Genomic DNA, 19383 nt, shown 5'->3' with positions numbered 1-19383 from the left:
CTCTTAAAAAAAAAAAAAAAAAAAAAAAACACTTATCCGAACACCCTTTCCACAGAGATAGAATGTTTTTGTAATTTCAAAGATGGAGGAGGCACTGGGAGTTAGCTTTTACAGTACTGGTTTGCAATGCTCCTCCCTTCTTTGTCAGAGCGAGTACCTGAACCGTAAGAGGCACAGTGCTAACTTGTCAGAATGTCACAAAACGCAGCTGAGGCCACTCCTTCCATGTCTAACAGATGACAAAGTTAGTTTTGAAAGCTGGAGGAGAGGGAAGGATTTTCTGGGATGGCAGTTAAAACATTCCTGAAGTATAATTACAGGTCTAATAATATCAGAAGATAACTGAAACAACCGATATTCTAAGGAGCAGATGCTGTATTCTGGAGGATATATGTAGATCTTCTCAGGGAATCCAACGTAAGAGATATAAAATTAAAATTTTATTCTTGTTAAAAATAAGGAACTCTTGGGGTATTTGGTTATTATTGTTTGTTTGCTTTAGCACTAGAGGAACTAAACAGGAAAATTACATTAGCATCGATCAATGGTTCTTAATTCTTACACGTTGGAACCCATGAAAGAACCAAGTCTGAACAAGCAGACAAGAACATAAGAACAAGACAAGAACATAAGCATTTTCAAAAAGTTCTTGATTACGTGTTTTAAAGTATCTAAAATTTAATTTCCATGAAACCATGTGATTATTAAGAATAAGGAACAGCTTAATAGATGTAGTCTGTTCTCATAAGAAGGTGATATTTGGAGGTACTTGACTTTGGAGGTGAAGACTGTATTACTGTCTTGTAACACTAATATAAGTGCTACTGGATGAATAAATTATTGTAGGAATAGATATTAGTACATCTATTTGTTACTTATACCTTCTTTATCTCAAATATCTACAAGTTCTGTGTATGCAGCATCGGCCTGTTGTATGCTGATTTATTCCGTGTACAGATTTGATGCTCTGCAGCTGATTACAAACGTTTGTATTCCTGATTCATGAAGCTCAGTGTGTGTGAGAGAGACACCCAGCTGGGACAAGGACAGAACAGGTAAGTGGTGACATCCTAAAGCATTCTCTCTAGACTTGTCAGAGTTCATCTCCCAGCTCTTAAAATGACAGAAATCAGCCACGCCACTTCCCAGATTCACCCTTTCTATAGCTAGAAGTATGCTGATTTCATCAGAATTACTCCAGGGTTAACTTGGCCCCATTTCTCTTTGTTAATACAGGAGCGGCCACGAGAGACTTCTGTCACACTCAGTATTGTTTGCTTAGTGAATTGTTCAGATAATTTTCTCTGGAGGATGTATTTTGTTTATCTCCTTTCTTCTCACACACATCAAGGACTTGGTTCGCAATTACATGACTGAACCAGTACATATTTTTGGTTTCAACATTAAGACCAAACACATTCACTGTACTGCTGATAATTCAGCCACGCTTTTTTTTTTTTTTTTTTTTCCCCTCCTCCAAGAAAGCTTTCTCCTTCTCTCCACGAGAGGGCAGGTTTGCTAACAGATTGAGTACACAGCACCGTGCCCACACCAAGCGTTTGAACAGACGCCACTCTATGCAAGGAAGAGAAGAGTCTTCCCCGAGTGTACCTTTTTTTCCCCCTCATTTCCTCAGCAAGTACATCGCTGTAATTATTGGTAGCAGGGCTCTCTGAGGAAACTTGCACAAGACTCAGTGCTTGAGAAACAGTATAAATAGTATTAAGAAAACCTGACGGTCTATTTACAAGAGCCACTTACAAAAATTTGGTCGACCTAATTTACAGTGAAGGAAGCCACTGCCACTGAATTCTTGAAATTGTTGTCAGAACTCTTCTGACAACAGAAGTCGGAAAACAGGAACATCAGATGTGTTACAGTCTGTGACCGAACCACCAGAAAAGTATTAACAGCCCTGCTCCTACTTGTATGTGTGACTTAGACAGCACAATAAGTTCAAATGACACCTCCTCCTGTGTCATGTTTTGTTGGTTTGGTTTTTTTTTTTCATGGTTCTAAGAGATATATCCCAAGAAATCAATTGGCTGTAGAGATGTAATGATAACACAAAGCAAAGAAAATGCGTGCTTGGCAAAGAAGGCTTTTTGTGATACATCCATCTCAGCAGATCTAGCCTAGATTACAAATGTTCATGACTAATAGCATAGCTTTAATTACACTGAAGTACTTGTTGTTGAGACGCTGCAAATGCATGAAATTACCCAAAGCTTTTGAATTTGAATGCTATGCCTGTTCTTGCTGAACCCTCCCGTTAAGAGTTAATAATTTCCTATAAAATTTGTCAAAGCATGATAGCAAAAGAAGTAAAACACACTGATTTAAAAGCATTTAGACACACAGGTACTCTTTCCTTCCACACAAATGCTTTTACAGTATCTAGATTATTTTTCTTTGATAGAAACAGAAAGCGAGGGAACAAAATCCCTGAGGGAATTCAACGCTTAAGTGGATGACAGCTTTTGGCATGGGATATTTTTAGGAATACAGGAATTACTAAATCAGATCATATTCAAAGTCCATTTTGTCTTCTCTATTGTGTAATCAATGAATATACAGATGTTATAATTATGAAATAAACAAGAGAGTTCAGTTAAGCAGGTTACTACACCAAACAAACAAACAAACAAACAAACAAACAAACAAACAAACAAACAAGAGTGCTTACCCTTGTCCTAGGCTCACTGTAAAACTCCAGAAAGAGATAATTCCCTACTGGTAGTCAGCTCTTAAATGGGTCTAGGAGAAGTCCATCCCTTCCAGCAACACAGGTCAATTGCCTTCACCTGTGCTCCCGTGGCTGACTCATTGCTCGCCTCAGGTGATCAATCAGAGGTTCAGGCTGTGATTCAGCAGTTCCCATACATCTATCTACTACTTTGTTAACATATTCAGATAATTCTGCAGGAAAATGGAGGAAGTACCTTTTTTGTTCATATTGGTTATTCTTGCAATGCTTTCTTATTCCATTTTAATTATTAGGGCCACTAACATACCTAATAGAACTTATTATTGTATAATATACCAGATCACCCAAGCAACCTTTTTCAAAGATTGAAACAGCTTCACTGTCCTCAGGAACAGAGACTGTTTCTACTGAAGGTCTTGTTTATTGTCTAAATAAACACTAAATACTTCTAATCTAAACAAACTAAATAAACGAATCTAAATAAATCTAATCTAAATAAACTAAATACTTCCTTTAGCATTTTACATAATATATTTCTTTCTCTAGTTATTAAACTACTTACTATGTAAATGAATGACATTTGAAATGCCTAGATCAGATTTCTTGAAAAACAAACTGGATCATCAGGCTCAAAAATCTGTGGATAATGGTCAACATGAGGTCAATTACAAGTGAAATTTCTCAGGGGTCTACTTAAGGCCCTGTCTTGTTTCAGAATTTTACAAATGACCTAAAAGATCACACAAAATGTGCAATTCTGCAAGCATGTCAGTGACACCAACTGGGAGAGTCAGTAACTCAAAGGCAGCCTTGCCAATAAGAAGAACCTAACATTAGAAGAGTGAGTGCACAGGAACTTCATGAAATTCAGCAATGAAAAACAAAGTCCTATACTTGAGATTGATCAATCCCTTGCACTGACTGTCTAGAGAGCAATACTGCTAAAAGAAACCTCAAGGTCCAGGTGGCCAGTGAGCTAAATGATTCAGCAGAAGGCTGTGGCAGCAGCGAGAGCTGTATACCATAAAATACCAACAGCAGCTTAGGCAGCAGACTGAGAGAAGCGATTATCCTCTGTAACTCAACACATGCTAACTCAACTGCATCTGGGATACTGTGTCCAGTTTTTGGCCCATAGTGCAAGAATGATGTTCAGGTTGATCAGATCCAAAGGAGGACCACCACATGGCTCAGTGGCTTGAAGAAGTTAGCCTTTGAAGTTGAGGGAACTGAGCTTGTTCAGCTTGGAAAAGGTTTAAAAGGGTCTATTAACAGCCTCTTTGTACCTAAGAGGATACCCAAAGGAGAAAGCCAGGCTTTCTACAACTGTGAGAGCATGAGAAATAATGGTTATAAACAGAAAAAGGTGAAATTCTGACTGGGTATAAGGAAAAAATGTATATTTTTAAGGGTAATACAACTCAGAAATGGGCTGCCTAGAGAGTTTCTGTGATCTTAGTGAATGCAGATTGTCAAGACCTAACTGGATAAACCCTGAGCAACCTGGTCTGAATTCACTGTTGACTTTGAGCAGGTGGCTGGACTGCAAGACCCAGGAATGACACTGAAACAGAAGTAGCCAAAAACCTTTTTCAAGAATGTTACATGGGCAATACTGACATTAAAAAAATTGAAAAGCCTTTTATATTGCTTTTTGGTCTGTACTCAAAAATAGAAAAGCAAGGTATTTCTTAGGCAACACAAAATATTGATGTGATAGAATGCAGCCATGCAGGCTGAGGGACACCTGTGTTTCATTGTCTCAGAAGGACTTGCTTCACTGTCACAGAAGGACTAGTGAATAAGTAAATGCCTGCAACAAAGTATTATCATAGTTGTGTGGTGAGATAACACAAAAAAGTGTTTCACTACATAGAGGTGGAATTGGCACCAGCAGTAACAGCTGTCAGTGGGAGGCTTCCCAGAAATCCCAAAAATTACAACCATTCCATTCAGTATTTGTATTTTTGTGAAAAGTTTCCGTTTCATGCTTCAAGAGACAAGAGCTATAAATTAAGCAGAACAATGTGTATTCCTATTCCTTCAGAAACATGCAAAGTAACGTGCCATATGACTGATCATAAATTAGGAATAAGAACCTCAGGAGACCCACAACAGAGAGGGATAAAATCGTGATGGTTGATGGAAAGAAAGTAGGGATGGAGGGCACATAAATAGAGTGAAAATCTAATAATATCCAAGAAATATAAAAGAACACCTTGCAGATTTTGTAATACGTCAATGATGATGAATACAAGGAAGATGAAATTGCAGCTCTACTGAAGCAGGAAGTAAATCACTTGTAAACACTGCATAAACAGAGCAGTAAGACTCACAGTCCTATGATCTGCACTGCTCTCTGGAATGCAGGACTTCATATACTAAACATGCTCAGCTTTTGGTTTCTGCAATGATAATGTTGTATAGCATGGATTACTCTTATAAGAAAGTATCTCCACTTACATGCAGCAATGGACAAACTTGGCACTGGTATTTGTTACAGTTCTAGGCAGATTTCTGATTTCTGTTTGCTCCTCTGTAAAATGGATAAAGTGATTTCTCTCAAAGATAGTATGAAAATTACCACGAGCAAGAGCCCTCTTTCAGCATTAGTCATAACATTCCCTGCTAGTATCGTGCTCCCTACTGGAAGGATACTACTCCTCTACGTATATCCTTAATGTGATGAGGTCATATTTGAGCATGTGTGTCTTCAGATCTCCTCATTGCAATGCAGTGTCCTCTCTTTACATCAGGCAGTAAGCCACTGTAGCAATGGAGTACATTACAGCTACCACCTCCTTAAGCTGAGCAGTACATAAAACTGCATGTATTGAAGACTCCTGTGGTATTCTGCTTGCAAATCTGTTCAGGATACAAGTTCATTATAGAAGACCCTTCAAATTTTGGAGAGTTAGTATTTGATCCAAACATGACATTTCCACTTACAATACACTAAATGACCAGACCGGTACACAGATCCTCTTTTAGAACTCCAGAAGCAGATCTTCTCTAATGTACTTCTTAAATAATATTGTTTTTCAGAGAAAGAAATATTTATCTAGGTTCTAATATAAAATTAAGCCCAAGGACAATCTTGAAAATGGGCATGACTCAGAGGAGTATTTCCACCCCTCACATAACTCAGCCAAACGCATCCAGCCTGGTGTGTACAGAAGTAGGCCCTTTTAGCCCTAACTAACTTTAAAATCTGCATTACAGATCTGCTCTTCTTTTTAAATGCACTTTAACAAACATCTGCAGCAAAATTCCAAATCCTCAGATGTCAAGAATTAGCACTGCTCTCTCAAATTAGTACAGTTATGTCAGCTGAACAACTGACCCAGCGAGTACTGAATGTAAGCTAGAGGGATGCACGAGTTGTACAGTGGTGCACAGAAAAAACAGTTTGCAGAGGGAATTATTATGTTTAGAGAGCTGAGTTATGTAATTTATCTATTCTGGGCACTAGCTATCCCTGAAGTTCTGAAAAAGGTAACTGGGATGGGCTATTTATAGAGTTGGTTCCTATAGTTACAGCACAGATGCTAGCATGCAACAAGAACAGTTAGCTCAAGTTTCTAAGATGCACAAAAGAGGTGGCTTAATATTCTCACACATGTTTATGGATCTCATGGATACAAAGAGAATTTTGAGGTCCAAGATGCTACTGTTGTGTCAGTGCATTAATATGTCCTACTTCTTATTATTTCTACAGTGCCTTTGCACTGTTTTTCAGGACATTTGCATTAGAGATTCCCAGAGACTCCTTTTAAAGAAGTCTCTCAGTGCATGCAAGAGGAGAAGGAGCACTAACCTTGAGAACAGTAATGCAGACATTTCCTAAATTCTTCCTATCTTAGATTTCACAAAGGATGCTAGGGATGATGGCTTAGGATCCCTTCTTTATATTTGCAGTAGTATAGTGTAAGTTATGGATTTGGCTTTTTTTTTTTTTTAATCTTTATGTTTTTCTGTTCTTAAATACTGAAAACCAGTCAAGAAAATAGAATTTGGTAGTGAACAGTAAGAAGAGAGAAAGGAATCAAGAGGAGGAAAGTTACCTGGCTAAAGCCTGTTTTTAACATAGGGGTGGTTACCACAAAAAAGCATCACTTCAGGGTCAGGAATCCATAAGGACGAGGATGGCCATTTTAATATGGCAAGTGATGAAGAGCGATGGATAGAATTGGTTTATTCTCACCTTCACTTGACTATGCCAAGAGATAGGAATATCATAAAATAAAACTTAAAGTATGAGAAAATGAGGGCAGAAATACAGGATTAAGTCCTTTGTTACTCAGTATTCTGTATTGTCTACATGTTGCAAAGCTAATCAAATTCTGATTTATTAGTACCATAGTTAAAAATGCATAATAAAAATGACAATGTGATACACAAAAGTGCAGATCTTGGCCTTTTACTAAAAGCCTAGAAAACTGAGGAGTTTGAATTTCAGGTGGAGGGAGAGAAGCAGTCTGGGAATATATTTCAGAAAAGTATAAGCAGAGAAGTAAATAGTTTAACAGGAAAATAAAGATATCTGTGCAGTTTGGTGACAGAGAAGAAATATGCATGTATTCCTTGCACATCAGCAAGGAAGATCCAAAGGACACAATGAACCAGTATAATCCACTTCATTGAAACAACCTCTGCAGTTAGCAATAACGTTCTTCTCCATTGAAGATGGTAGCAGAAAAATCTAGGGTGATGATCTGTGAAGCTAACAATTTTATCTTCTTTTGTATCTCACACAGAGAAACAAACAAACATAAGCAAGTAACCATTAAGCACCAAGACTGAATCTTAATGTGGCATTTTATCTTAGACTACATTGCCAATCCAATCACAGAAAAGAATGCAGTAAAAAGCAGAAAAGTGACTGATGCTCAACACATATAATGGGCTAGACTTCCTTATAAACAACAGTATGAGAATTGCAGTAAGACTTTTATGGCAGTACTGGTATTCCAGGATGTGTTAAGAAGAAAAATCAGTTTTCAGAAAATTACTGGTCAGTATGGAAGAACTTGAAACATACACAGAATGCAAATAAACAGTATTTAAAATGTCTCTCAAGTTCAGTAAAAGAAATATAATAATTCAAGAATTTGACATTGACAGCTGCTAATATCAAGCTAATAATTTAGTGAGAAGGAAAGATTAAGTAAAGAAAATATGATTCATTCATAGCACAGTATATATAAAAGACTAAATGTATGACTATATTAAAGGAGTACTTGAAGAAACTTCATGTAAAAACAACTGAGTACAAAGTGAGCTGATCTTTGGTAAGGCTTGCTATCTATAAATTTTCATTTGAACGATGTGATTTCTGGGCCATAATTAGTATATCCAATAGTGACAGACTTTGTATACAATACAACAAATGTTTGTCCTTAGGAACACTATTATTAGAGGGTCTGCACCTTCTTGCATGTTTGCAAGCACCTAACACAGTATTTTCTTTCGTAACCCAGATAAACTCATGATTCTTTCCAGTTCTCTGTTTGTCATGTTTTTCAGCTCACTATTGACCTGGATTTTTTCAAGACATTCAGAAGATTGAAGGAGAAGTCTGAAATGTTATTCTTTATTTGTAAATTGAACACATCATTCTCATGAGATTTCATCAAGCTCCAGATCGCTTACCTGGATATTATCTGCTCATCTGCAATGACTGCAAGAAAATACGGGAATACGAACTTGAAACGTCTTGAAAATACGTGGCTGCCTGCAGAAAAAAAATTCAGATCTTCATTGTTCCATCCTGTTTCGTCCTAAGTCTTCAATGCTATTTCATGCAAAGCTAGTACATTATCTGTTACAAGCCTTGTTAGGTCAAATCTCCTTCTTGGGGGGGTATCTGCAGTTTCCAGGCTCCTGCCTTTAAAATCCAGTGGGTACTAATATTTAATTACTCAAGCCTTTTTTTAGAAGATGTCTTAATTGATTTTAAAACTATGACTTGTATAAAATGTGCACACGTGAGTAGGCAGACAGATGCTTCAAGTGACAGTTACTACATCTTAACCATCAACGAGGTCCTTAAGCCTAGAAAAGGAGTGGTGGGGAATTCTGGATTCATTCCTGTACTCAATATTAGACATTTTCCAAATATTTTCAGGCATTAGTTATGCCCCCAAAACTGATCTCCTCATAGCTTGTCAGGGATGCTATGTCAGTTTCTAGGATAACAAAAAAGAACATGAGCTCTCACTAGAGCTATGCTACAGTTCATGCTGTTACAGGGAAGCTCAAGCCTGCATCAAGTATTTACAGCTAGTAATAGGCCAATAAACATTCTGGCCTACATGTGAGTGTGTGTCTGCATATATGTATACACATAATTCACTTTGGTATCGATTCCAAAAGTCTGATGATCCAACAACAGTTTTGAGTTCTGTAACAGCTTCTTATCTACTGAAAAAGGTCATGAAGTACTGTATGGTTCATTAAAGCAGTGTATTCAGCAAAATATCAACAGTTCACTGTCAACAGAGCTATTATACTATGCCACTAAGTAATTATTGACTATGAAATAACTCACCAGAACATTTAAATCTGAAGTAATATCTATACTCACACATACAATTATATCAATATTTATATATTTAGTTTACCTCATATTGACATATTTCTAAGGAACTATATGTTGAAACTAAACAAGGTTTTTATTACTGCTTGTGTTACACAATTGTACTTGTGTTACTGACCACTAAAACATGTCTCTGTAGAGAATAACATGCACATCATCTCCATGACTTTCCTTAACAACCATTTCAGCATTCCTCCTCACTGTTCTGGGCTGCTTCATCAAGCTTCAGATTTTTCTCATAAGAGAGAGATGAGGTAAGCAGGGCTCTCCATTTAGGCTTCAAAACAGCCATGTAATACTATATGAAATTCTATGCAGCCATAGTACAGGGTGGCATGCAAAGAGCAAACACTCATGCATTCATAATTACGTCATCAAAGCCTGACATGTCCATGATAGGTCAGTAGAGGAGTTCTGTGATAAACTGGATATCTGTTATGTAACTTGGATAAGTTACACTGAGAGCAAAAAATGGCATCCATTAGACACTGCATGTGTTTCACTTAGTAAAAACTCCAGAAAAAACCTGGATCACAGTGTCTAGATTATCACCTAGGTAAGCGAGTATACTTAAAGTCAGGTGGCTGGGACTAGACTCTACCAGCTTCTGTTTTCTTTCTTTCTTTCCTTCTTTCTTTTTTACCCCAGAGATATTTGCATTTGATCTGTCTTTGCCTAAATATCTGTAAAACAGAAACAATTATCATCAACTTTCAACTTTCCTTACGAAGAGATAGGGAGAATCAGGAACACGATGACTCAGATGAAGAACACTGTGTAACTGAAAAAAGGTTATTTCCAAATTCACATTTATCAGTAGCTGCAAAACAATACACCGTATGAATGTGAGAGGACATCTTCAGATTTTCACTGAAGTCTGCTGGTCGTTTTTCTTGAATTTTATAATTATTATTTTTTAATCTAATTGGAAATTTGCATGTGGTTAAAGCTTAATCTAGATGCAGGAATGCCAAAAGTGCCTGAAGATACCCAACATTGCTTACATAAATTACCAAACATGCTGCTGTGGTATTTGAAAGGCCACAAATCTTGTCAATCAAATCAAGTTCTAAACAGTTTACTGACTGTCACTTTGGATCTTCATTGTGTCAAGGCAAAACATTCCTCAGACACATTTAGAAAGGTTGCCTCACCAGTCATCCAGTGTGATACCAATTACTTCGTTCCCTTGCTCAATGATCTGCTAATACTAATGCCTTTTCTCTGGAACTGCCCACTGCAACAAGCAAAGGAGCAAAACCCCAATTTTGTAAATAGCGTGGAACTGAAGTGACCTCAGCAGTTATACTTTGAATCTCAGAGACAATTCTGTAGGAATATTAATGCACCAGATTAGATGATCAGTTTGTGAAAATACTACTTAGACATGTAAAGTATAATCCTAGAAAGGACTGTGTCTTCCAATCATATTCCAGTTATACCTCAGGATGTTCAGTTTTAAGATGCAGTATAATATTTTTTCCTAACAAAACAAATAGACTACACAAAGTAGACTGCACAGAATTCAGAATTTTTAGAATATGGCTATTGCTCACCTATCTGGCTGTAAAATCTGTCTGCTTTTCACTTGTTTTCAGCCCCAGGTTCTGATTACATTCAGTGCTATCAAATCAAAGTGAAGTGGCATGCCTCCAGCAAACAAAGCAGCACAGTTTTTTCATGCACAGTTGGTTTAAGTATCTGTACTATCTATGAGGGAAGGTCAGGGAGAGGTAGTCCTTTGATTAAGTCAAAGACTGATAAAGTCTTGCCAAAGGAAAAGGCTTTGGTCAGCTCTTCCCTCCCATACACATCTACAGTTTTTTAACTCTCTTCTTCAGAGCCCTTGTTTAATATCTGTAACACACGATGTCATAGATAAGACATTAATAAGTTCTGGAATATATCACTATACTGTCTCATTTCATGTACAACATCCTATGGTTTTAGATAACAATTAATGAGAACATTAAATTCAAACTTAAGTTGAGACAATTTGCTGGCATTCACGAAGAAAAAGTCACCAAGTCTGAACTAGAATCTTCTGGGCTGAAATACAGTAAAGCTTAGGTGTCACAGATGACTCGCTCTCACCTCTCCCTTCCAAAGAAAATGAAATTTCCACATTGATCATGTAGCCTATACACTCATTGTTTGCAATCAATTTCTAAATTGGTTGACCTTGCCTGACAGATATCTGAAACACCTAACAGCTCAGAGTTTCTAAACTGTTCTGTTCACTCCCATGCCGTTTTAAGCATTGACTGATGTTTTTCAGAATGGAAACTCAGAATCCATGTGGTTTTCCTTCCGTTGTTCCAAGAGAAGCAAAATCTGTCTCCTGTAGGCTAGGCCCGTTTGTATTCACTGGGAATGTACCCTCACTAGCAGAAAGTAATTTCCTAAAGAACGTGTTTATTTTTTCCCCACCCACTATTCATATACACACTTCCACTTTCAAAGGATGATGAAATATTTTTTCATTGCAGAGATATTTTTGCACTGTTCCTTAAGAGTTTACATACCTCTTTTTTTTCACCACAATGTCTATAAATTTGGTCAGTCTTAAATCCCCTACTGAAGAACACTTCAGCAGGCGTTAGCTCTGGTTATGCTCTTCCATTAAGCAGTGCACAAAAGTGATCTGCTTTTTTTTTTTTAAATAAAGATGCTCGAGGAAGAGGAAAAACAAAATCTGAACATAGATCTTCATCTTCCTGAAGAAATTTCAGCAGACCTTTATGGGGTGGATTCACAGTGTTCAAAGACAAGCATCCACAATTACAGTGTTCTGTAGAATTACATTCATTCAATCTATTATCTGTCATTCCTACATCTGACACACCATATTTAGTGAATGCAGATGACATGGGATAACATCATTTCTGGACCCCAGGAATAGTAATTATCAAGTAAGTTATTTTTCTGCATAAACAGATAAAGCAGTTTTGAATCGTAACAAACATTCTGTACTAACCATCACAGGCTCTATTAGTTTACAAATATCGTGGTATATATTTTGAATTTGTACCATCTTTGTTATTTCTGTATCTTCTCTAATCTTAGGCAAACAGCACAATTTTGTCTTCTATATTTTTTCACATGTGAATCCCTTCAAAGTATCAACTTTAGTAATCTGCACTTGATATTTTAAGATACTTGAGATTTTAGTATTTTTTGAATAAAAACGATATTAAATAAGAAATCCTATTTCCAAGTTGCTATAGAGACTAGGTATGCAGCAAACCAACCAGCTAAAGTTACATCTCATTCAAAGGCATCTGCACTAACAGATTCTAAGTTTCCTGAAGTGCATTAAGCATCTTCCACTGCAATATCATACTGTGCTGTTTTCTCTGCCTCGGTTTTATGGGAAGCTCCAGCCTGGGCTCTCTTGCAGATTTGATGTGCATTGTAAGGATGCAACTGCAAGAACAACATCTGCAACTTATGTTCGCTAACACTTATTTTGCAATTGTCACTAATGCTTTACTGCCCATTTTTGCTATCAGTTGCTACCAAGATATATGGAAACATTTTTTTCTCTATACAAACACCCCATTTTCTAATGCTTGGCCTTTAGCTAAGGTTGTGCTGCCATCTGCTAGAGGTTCCAAATGAATGTTAGGCCTTGCAAAAGCACTGCCTTGAGGCTTTGATTTAAAGGTTTGCATATGTTTATCATGGTCAAAAAAATTGAGCTTTTTATTATCAACTGTGTAGAGATTTTTCCAATTCATTTCCTGGTATGCCATGCCCATTGCACATTTTTACTCACTAAAGCATTCAGGTTAGTATCTCTAGTGCCTAAAATGGACATAAATCTCCTAAGAAAATGTATCATCCCCATAAAGCTCTGCATACTTTTCTTTTTGTGTAGCAAGAAGGACTCTAAGAACTGAATTATAAAGGAAGGCAGTTCCATCCAGATTTCCTAAACTCATTTAATTGGACTTTATTTTTTGCTGCTCACTTCACTATCCACTGAGAGAACTATGAATTTTTAGAATTTTTTTCCTTCCTTTTTCCACAGCAATACCATCTGTGTAATCCAATACACTAAAATATCTGCTTTATCTGTATGTGAAATAATACAGCACAACATAGCATAATCTAAACAGTATTCGCTGTAAAAGCAACAGTAGCTTTCAAATGGTGTATTTAAGTGTGCAGGCAAACTTTTTTTCTGGCAAAATATTCTAGAACCCAGAAAATGCATATAATGTAGGGAATCTATATTGCAGCCAAAAGTAGTCTTCCTTTGTATATATGGGAATGTATTATTTAAACATTTTACTTCTTAGAATGTAGACAGAGTTCTATATTGCTTTTCCAAAATGTATGAAGTACCAGTATATATCACAGCCTCTTCAAATGCCTGCATTTTATCCAGCACATTAGAGCAACGCAGAGATGTTCATGGTTGTAAGTGTAACAGGGCAGTGGTACAGAATGGACATTTCAATACCATCATTTTCATTAGATTGATTTCACAGATTCATTAGATGACTGTCTATCATCTGGGGGTTTCTGCTGCTCTCCAGTGTATTCTTTTACAAAGAAGTCTAGTTTCTGACCTAAAATTGCTATTCTCATTTCTGGCAATTATTGTATATGTTACTTTTCAATATGTTTTATCTTGAGTTTGTAGCGTATTGACCCCACTGCCTGCATTTAACATCACAAAGCTTTATTTGCAAATCCTTCCAACAGCTTTAGATACCACATTATCTTGGGCACAAATCTATGAGTAATTGGGAATCTGAATTCAAAAGTCAGACTTCTTCATAGCTACCAAGGATATTTTCTTTCTGCTGAGACCTTTCTTTTCCATGTAAATGCCAAATTAACAAAAGCATCTGAGGGTGGGTACATGAGGGTCAGGAGGGTGTGTGTTAAGAGTGACATCAACTGAGACAATAAAAGGGCTTCTAAGTTACTTAGAAGCTCTATTTTAAAGTCAGATTTAAGGGGTCCACGAAACCAATTCAGTAGTCTTTAAATATACTTGACATCAAGACACAGCCATCTGCCAACATACCCAAACCAGAAAACTGTTTAGGATAGTATTTGGTGAGTATACCTCTATTTTATTTCCAAGGTCTCTAGAACACTTTATCTAGAAGATTTTATCATTGCTTTATAACTTGCTTTTATTTTATTTTTAAGGTAGCCTGAAAAAAAAGTGAATGTAAGTAAGATCAAACTGTTTTATTATCTAAACCAAATGTTTGAAATGAGTACATCTGAGACAGTGTGTTAGAATATCTTGAATTGAATCCAATTCCTGAATACATAATATTGAGTTAGATGGACTGCTGGGGCCATTCACATTAACATGTAAGAGGACATATAGTCAATGATTCCTGCGCTAAAGTAAAACTGCAGAAAATATTGCAAAAAAGGCACTCTGGAGTTTGATGTTTCCTTATGTTTTGTGTACTCTCTATAAAATTTCTTCAGTTGTAGCAGAAAGGATGCATTTCCTAGCAGTAAATACTGAAAATCCAAACTGAAATTTTGACTGTGTCTTATCTGTTAGTTGTAACATCGTTGGTAATACATTTTCTAAGCAGCAGTTGTGCTGATGATGTACAAAGCAGTGCAAAATTCATATGGGTAATGCAGGATTAGCACTGAAAATACAGGGGGCTCAGTTCTGATTTCTTTTGTGTGATTAAATGATGAATGAAATAACTCAGTAGAGTTATGCCTCTGTGCAAAATTGTCCAGAAGAGAGTCGGCCCTCTCATGCTAAAGCAAATGCAACTCGTTTCTGCAAAAGAAATACATAAAAGAATCCAAATTTGCAGTTGCATACCAATGCATAAGTATTTCAACATACTTAAAGCATATCAAATGCAAATGATAAATAACAGTTCTATGTTATGAAAGTGGTCCTTTTCACCCCGTTAGCCAAAATGTGAGTGCATACATGATGATAATGCAAAGCAATTAAAGCTGACAGAAGCTTTCAGACTTGCCTACAAAGTTACAGAAGTTTTCTCATAAGAAATAGTATTAAAACCTTTTTTTTTTCCTGTTGTACTCCTTGTTGCAGCCTATTTCACAAGAAGAATGTTTTTAAAACCATTCTGATGCCTTTCTTTAACTTTTTTCCTAATCTAAATTTCTTTGGAATCCAAAGAACTACTGGAAATACTGATCTATACATTTATTCACTTCTATCTCTGCAGACAAAATGAGTTCTACAAAAAATCTGGCCAAGACTGTAATGATTTTATATGCCATATGTTTTTTTACAAACTCTGATGGAAGACCAATGATGTAAGTAGATTATTATACACTTCCAAAGTTTGGGGAATTATGTGAATTATTCTCAAGAATGTGGTCTGTTTGAGTACCACTACCTTAATCTTTCCATCCTCACTTTTGAACCCCTTGGCCCAGCCAGCCAAATTCTGAGTTCTCTGTAGAGCATTAGAGATCTCAGAAACATGAAGAGTTTTTAAACTCATTTTGAAAATAGTAGATGAAGAAAAATCATGTATGGGTTTTCTTGGGAAGATCATCAGGTAATCCACACTATCAGCAGATGCTTGAAGGGGATCTAGTGGGTGAACATCTTCTCTATTGTGACAGCCTACTTGAAACTCACCCTCAGACACCGACATCAATTGGCACTGAGACAAAAATCCATAGGAAATCATGCTTCCTTAACTCTAGTGTCCAAAGAAAACTGTCTTTGAATAAAAACCATACTTAGTTGTCTTAACCAGTTAACTATTGTCTCGTAAGCCCTAAGCTCAACTACAACAGGTGAAAGAAAAGATAAATACATAAGCAAACACTATTGCCACATTGGACTACTGGTCTACTTCCCATATTTGATGCCTTCTCACTCATGTCTGTTACAATTAGCAAATCACCATCCACACTCCCTCTCTACTCCAGATGTTATTCTACTCCTTACAAATGAAAAAGGTAAGTTGTACAGCTCTGTACTGCAAAATCCTACAAAAGATCCCAAATCTGGATTTTGACTTAAGATGATGAATTCAAGAGAGCCATTATGAGTCCTTTCCTTTCCTCTCCTTCAGGAAGAGATCAGTGAGTGAGATGCAATTAATGCACAATCTTGGAGAGCATCGACACACTGTGGAGAGACAGGATTGGCTTCAGATGAAACTGCAGGATGTGCACAGTGCCCTTGAGGATGCCAGGACCCAGAGGCCTCGGAACAAGGAGGATATTGTCCTGGGGGAGATAAGAAACCGGAGGCTGCTCCCTGAGCATTTGCAGGCAGCACTGCAGAAGAAATCCATCGACCTGGACAGAGCTTACATGGATGTACTCTTTAAAACTAAGCCATAACAAAAAGCCCAAGAGCATTATATCTGTCCAAGTAAGCACGTGTCTGTAGATCACTCATCAATTAAGGCATTTTATTTTTTAATTCAAACTATGATAAGGATTAAAGGCTCCATACCAGACTGTAGCCCCATTGATGGTGGGTATTTCACCACTAAATAATAAAATGCATTTACAGGTCACTCGTGGCCATTGCTGCTATCTCCTGGGTATCTTTTAAGTAGTTAATGTAACTCATTACTTCCAGGAGAATTAAAAACAAAATAAAAGACAAAACAAAAAACAACAATGAAGACCACCCACAATAGAATAAGAAAGTTGAAAAACATTTAAGACCAGTTCTACCACTCCTATAGGGAGAGCATTTGTCTGTAATGTGTGGGCCTATTTGTACTGTAAACCAACAACGTATAACTGCCTTATGCCTAGGGTTAAACTTCAAATTTGTCCTAATGAAAAAATGGAAACTTTAACTCACTTTTATTTTCCCAAAAAGGTCTAAAACCAGATGAATGTCAATAACATAGCAAAAGCTGCATGATAATTTAGGATTAAAGAGTGCGAACATGAAAAATAGAAGAAGGAACCCAAATCTTAACATTAAAGCATAATGAAATAAAATTAAAACAAATTGTGCATGAAATAATGAAATTTTATAGAACACTGAAATGAAGGGAAGGTTCATTAACTTTTCTTCTTCCAAAAGATGACAACTCATGATTAACTGCAGAAACAGTGAGAGCAGAGATTGTAGCATGTATGTATGCACAGCCCTAACTATAGAACTGGGAAATGGTTAACACAAGATAATAACAACTGAAACAAATATCTTGTTTTTACCTCTCCTTTAGTCTATAACCTATGAATTTCTGTATATTGTGCTTAGGATGCATAGGTAAGTGGCTCACATAAATAAAATTATCCATCTTCACATGTGCACTTTTACAGAATTGGGATTTCAGTTTGTTAAAACCCTGAAATGACAACCATTAAAATGCAGAAATCAATACCTGGAAAAGGAACTATCAGATAAAGTATAAGCAGGACTCAGAAAGAATTTGACAAGAACATGGATGGGGAAAAAACAATGTTGATATTATAAAGAGCAAGCAGCAAATATAAAATTATTTTGAATTGTACAGACAATGTCCTTATGACCTCAACCACTTCTGCATAAGAAGAATATTTTCTCTGTAGAAGTGACAGCAGTTTCCTCCAAACATTCCACTGTGAGAACCCAAACCTCGAGTAGAATTCTCTAAGCCAACACATCTGTGTGGTCTCATACCACTTTTGGTGTTTGATGTCCAGCACATCTCAGGGAACATCATGAAAAACTCACACATAATTACAAATATAAATGTAATCTGCTGGAGGCTTAAAAGGTTACCTGTAACTAGTGAACTGTAGTATACAATCTAGGCTATCCTTTTACTAATGTAAAGGCTCTGATGTTGGAAGCAGATGAAATATCAGTGCACATTAGTGCACTGCACACACAGGCAAGGATTCCATGCTGCTTGCCTATTTGTAGAATCAAGGCCTTAAAGTGCACTTTCTATTTATTCTTGTATCAGACATGTGTGCCAACTTAAATAAGATTGTATTTTGTACCTATGTCTCACATATGTATTACAAAATAAAGTGGACCAAAAGCTCTTGGACATTATTTTAAAGCATAATAACTGAGTGATCTGTCACTACTCTCATCTAATTTAGCATTTGGGGGTAGATTATTACAGCCTTTTATTTTTAACATAGCAACGTAAATTCAAAAACAATGAAAGCACTTCTAATCTTTCCTTTTGTCTCTCATGCATGCAAAGTCATACAGATGGTTAAAAATAAAGGTATATAAAATAAATATAAATATAAAAATAAAATAAAAATACCTAGTACAAATCCATCTACATCCTCTCACAACGACACATGCAGGAACTATACAAACTTTCAGGGTCAAACTCACAAACGCTTTCCATTTGATCTAAGCAAAGTATTCTATTATCCATACAATTTGTTCTTTCTAGCCTTCAGCTGTTCAGCAGATGGAAAATGCTTTCACAAATACTTAAACTTACTTTTGGCTTAAAAAAAAATACTTACTGTTTATAGAGGGCTTTAGTGGGCCAAATGAAGAACAACTGAATGTTATTTAGCTAGAAAAGTGGCCACAGATAAGCCATGTCCAGCACTGTCTCATTTTTGGCTGAAAATCACACTTTGCCCCACAGCATAGCTCTTTGGAAGGACTAAAGCCAGCCACTGGCAGGAACATTGATGCTATGTAATTCCCATTAGAAAAAAAAAAGATGCAATTTGAATGAAATTACTATTACTTAAAGGAAATGCTTAGAAAACAGATTTGTTACAGTTCTTCAGCATAAATCTCTGGTCAAGTATTGCAGCACTAGGTCAGAAGAAATAAAGTCAGAATGAAAATAAAAGAGACATGATAAAGACCTGAGGAAGAAAAACCAATAAAGGGAAACAAATGGCACCGACTACCTATCTTTCCTCAAGAATGGAAACTGTCCTCTGCACCAGTGTCACCGGAGTCTTGACTCTTCAGTGCATTTGAGCTCTTTTCCACAGACACTGTCTTTTGTTGCATCACTACTACCCTCCCTTACTACAAGTCCCTCTCCAGCTTTCCCCAGTCCTCCTTCAGGCACTGGAAGGACCCTCTGTGGTGTCCCCAGAGCTGCTGCAGCTTGCGAGCCACGTGCTGGGCCGCATCGCACTCCCG

General features: G+C 36.8%; 1 protein-coding gene across 1 annotated transcript; it reads left to right on the top strand.

The window, feature by feature from the left end:
* Positions 1 to 15507: 15507 nt before the first annotated feature.
* Positions 15508 to 16640, top strand: PTH (parathyroid hormone). Its single transcript, XM_042881823.1, has 2 exons — positions 15508 to 15593; positions 16367 to 16640. The coding sequence occupies exons 1-2, from the start codon at positions 15508 to 15510 to the stop codon at positions 16638 to 16640; spliced, it is 360 nt and encodes a 119-aa protein (XP_042737757.1).
* Positions 16641 to 19383: the final 2743 nt, after the last annotated feature.

Source organism: Lagopus leucura, unplaced genomic scaffold (assembly GCF_019238085.1).
Source record: "Lagopus leucura isolate 7727_CA_CO unplaced genomic scaffold, USGS_WTPT01 Super-Scaffold_100033, whole genome shotgun sequence".
Classification (NCBI taxonomy): domain Eukaryota; kingdom Metazoa; phylum Chordata; class Aves; order Galliformes; family Phasianidae; genus Lagopus; species Lagopus leucura.
Note: the sequence above shows the minus strand (reverse complement) of the source record. Positions and strands in the feature narration are given on the sequence as shown.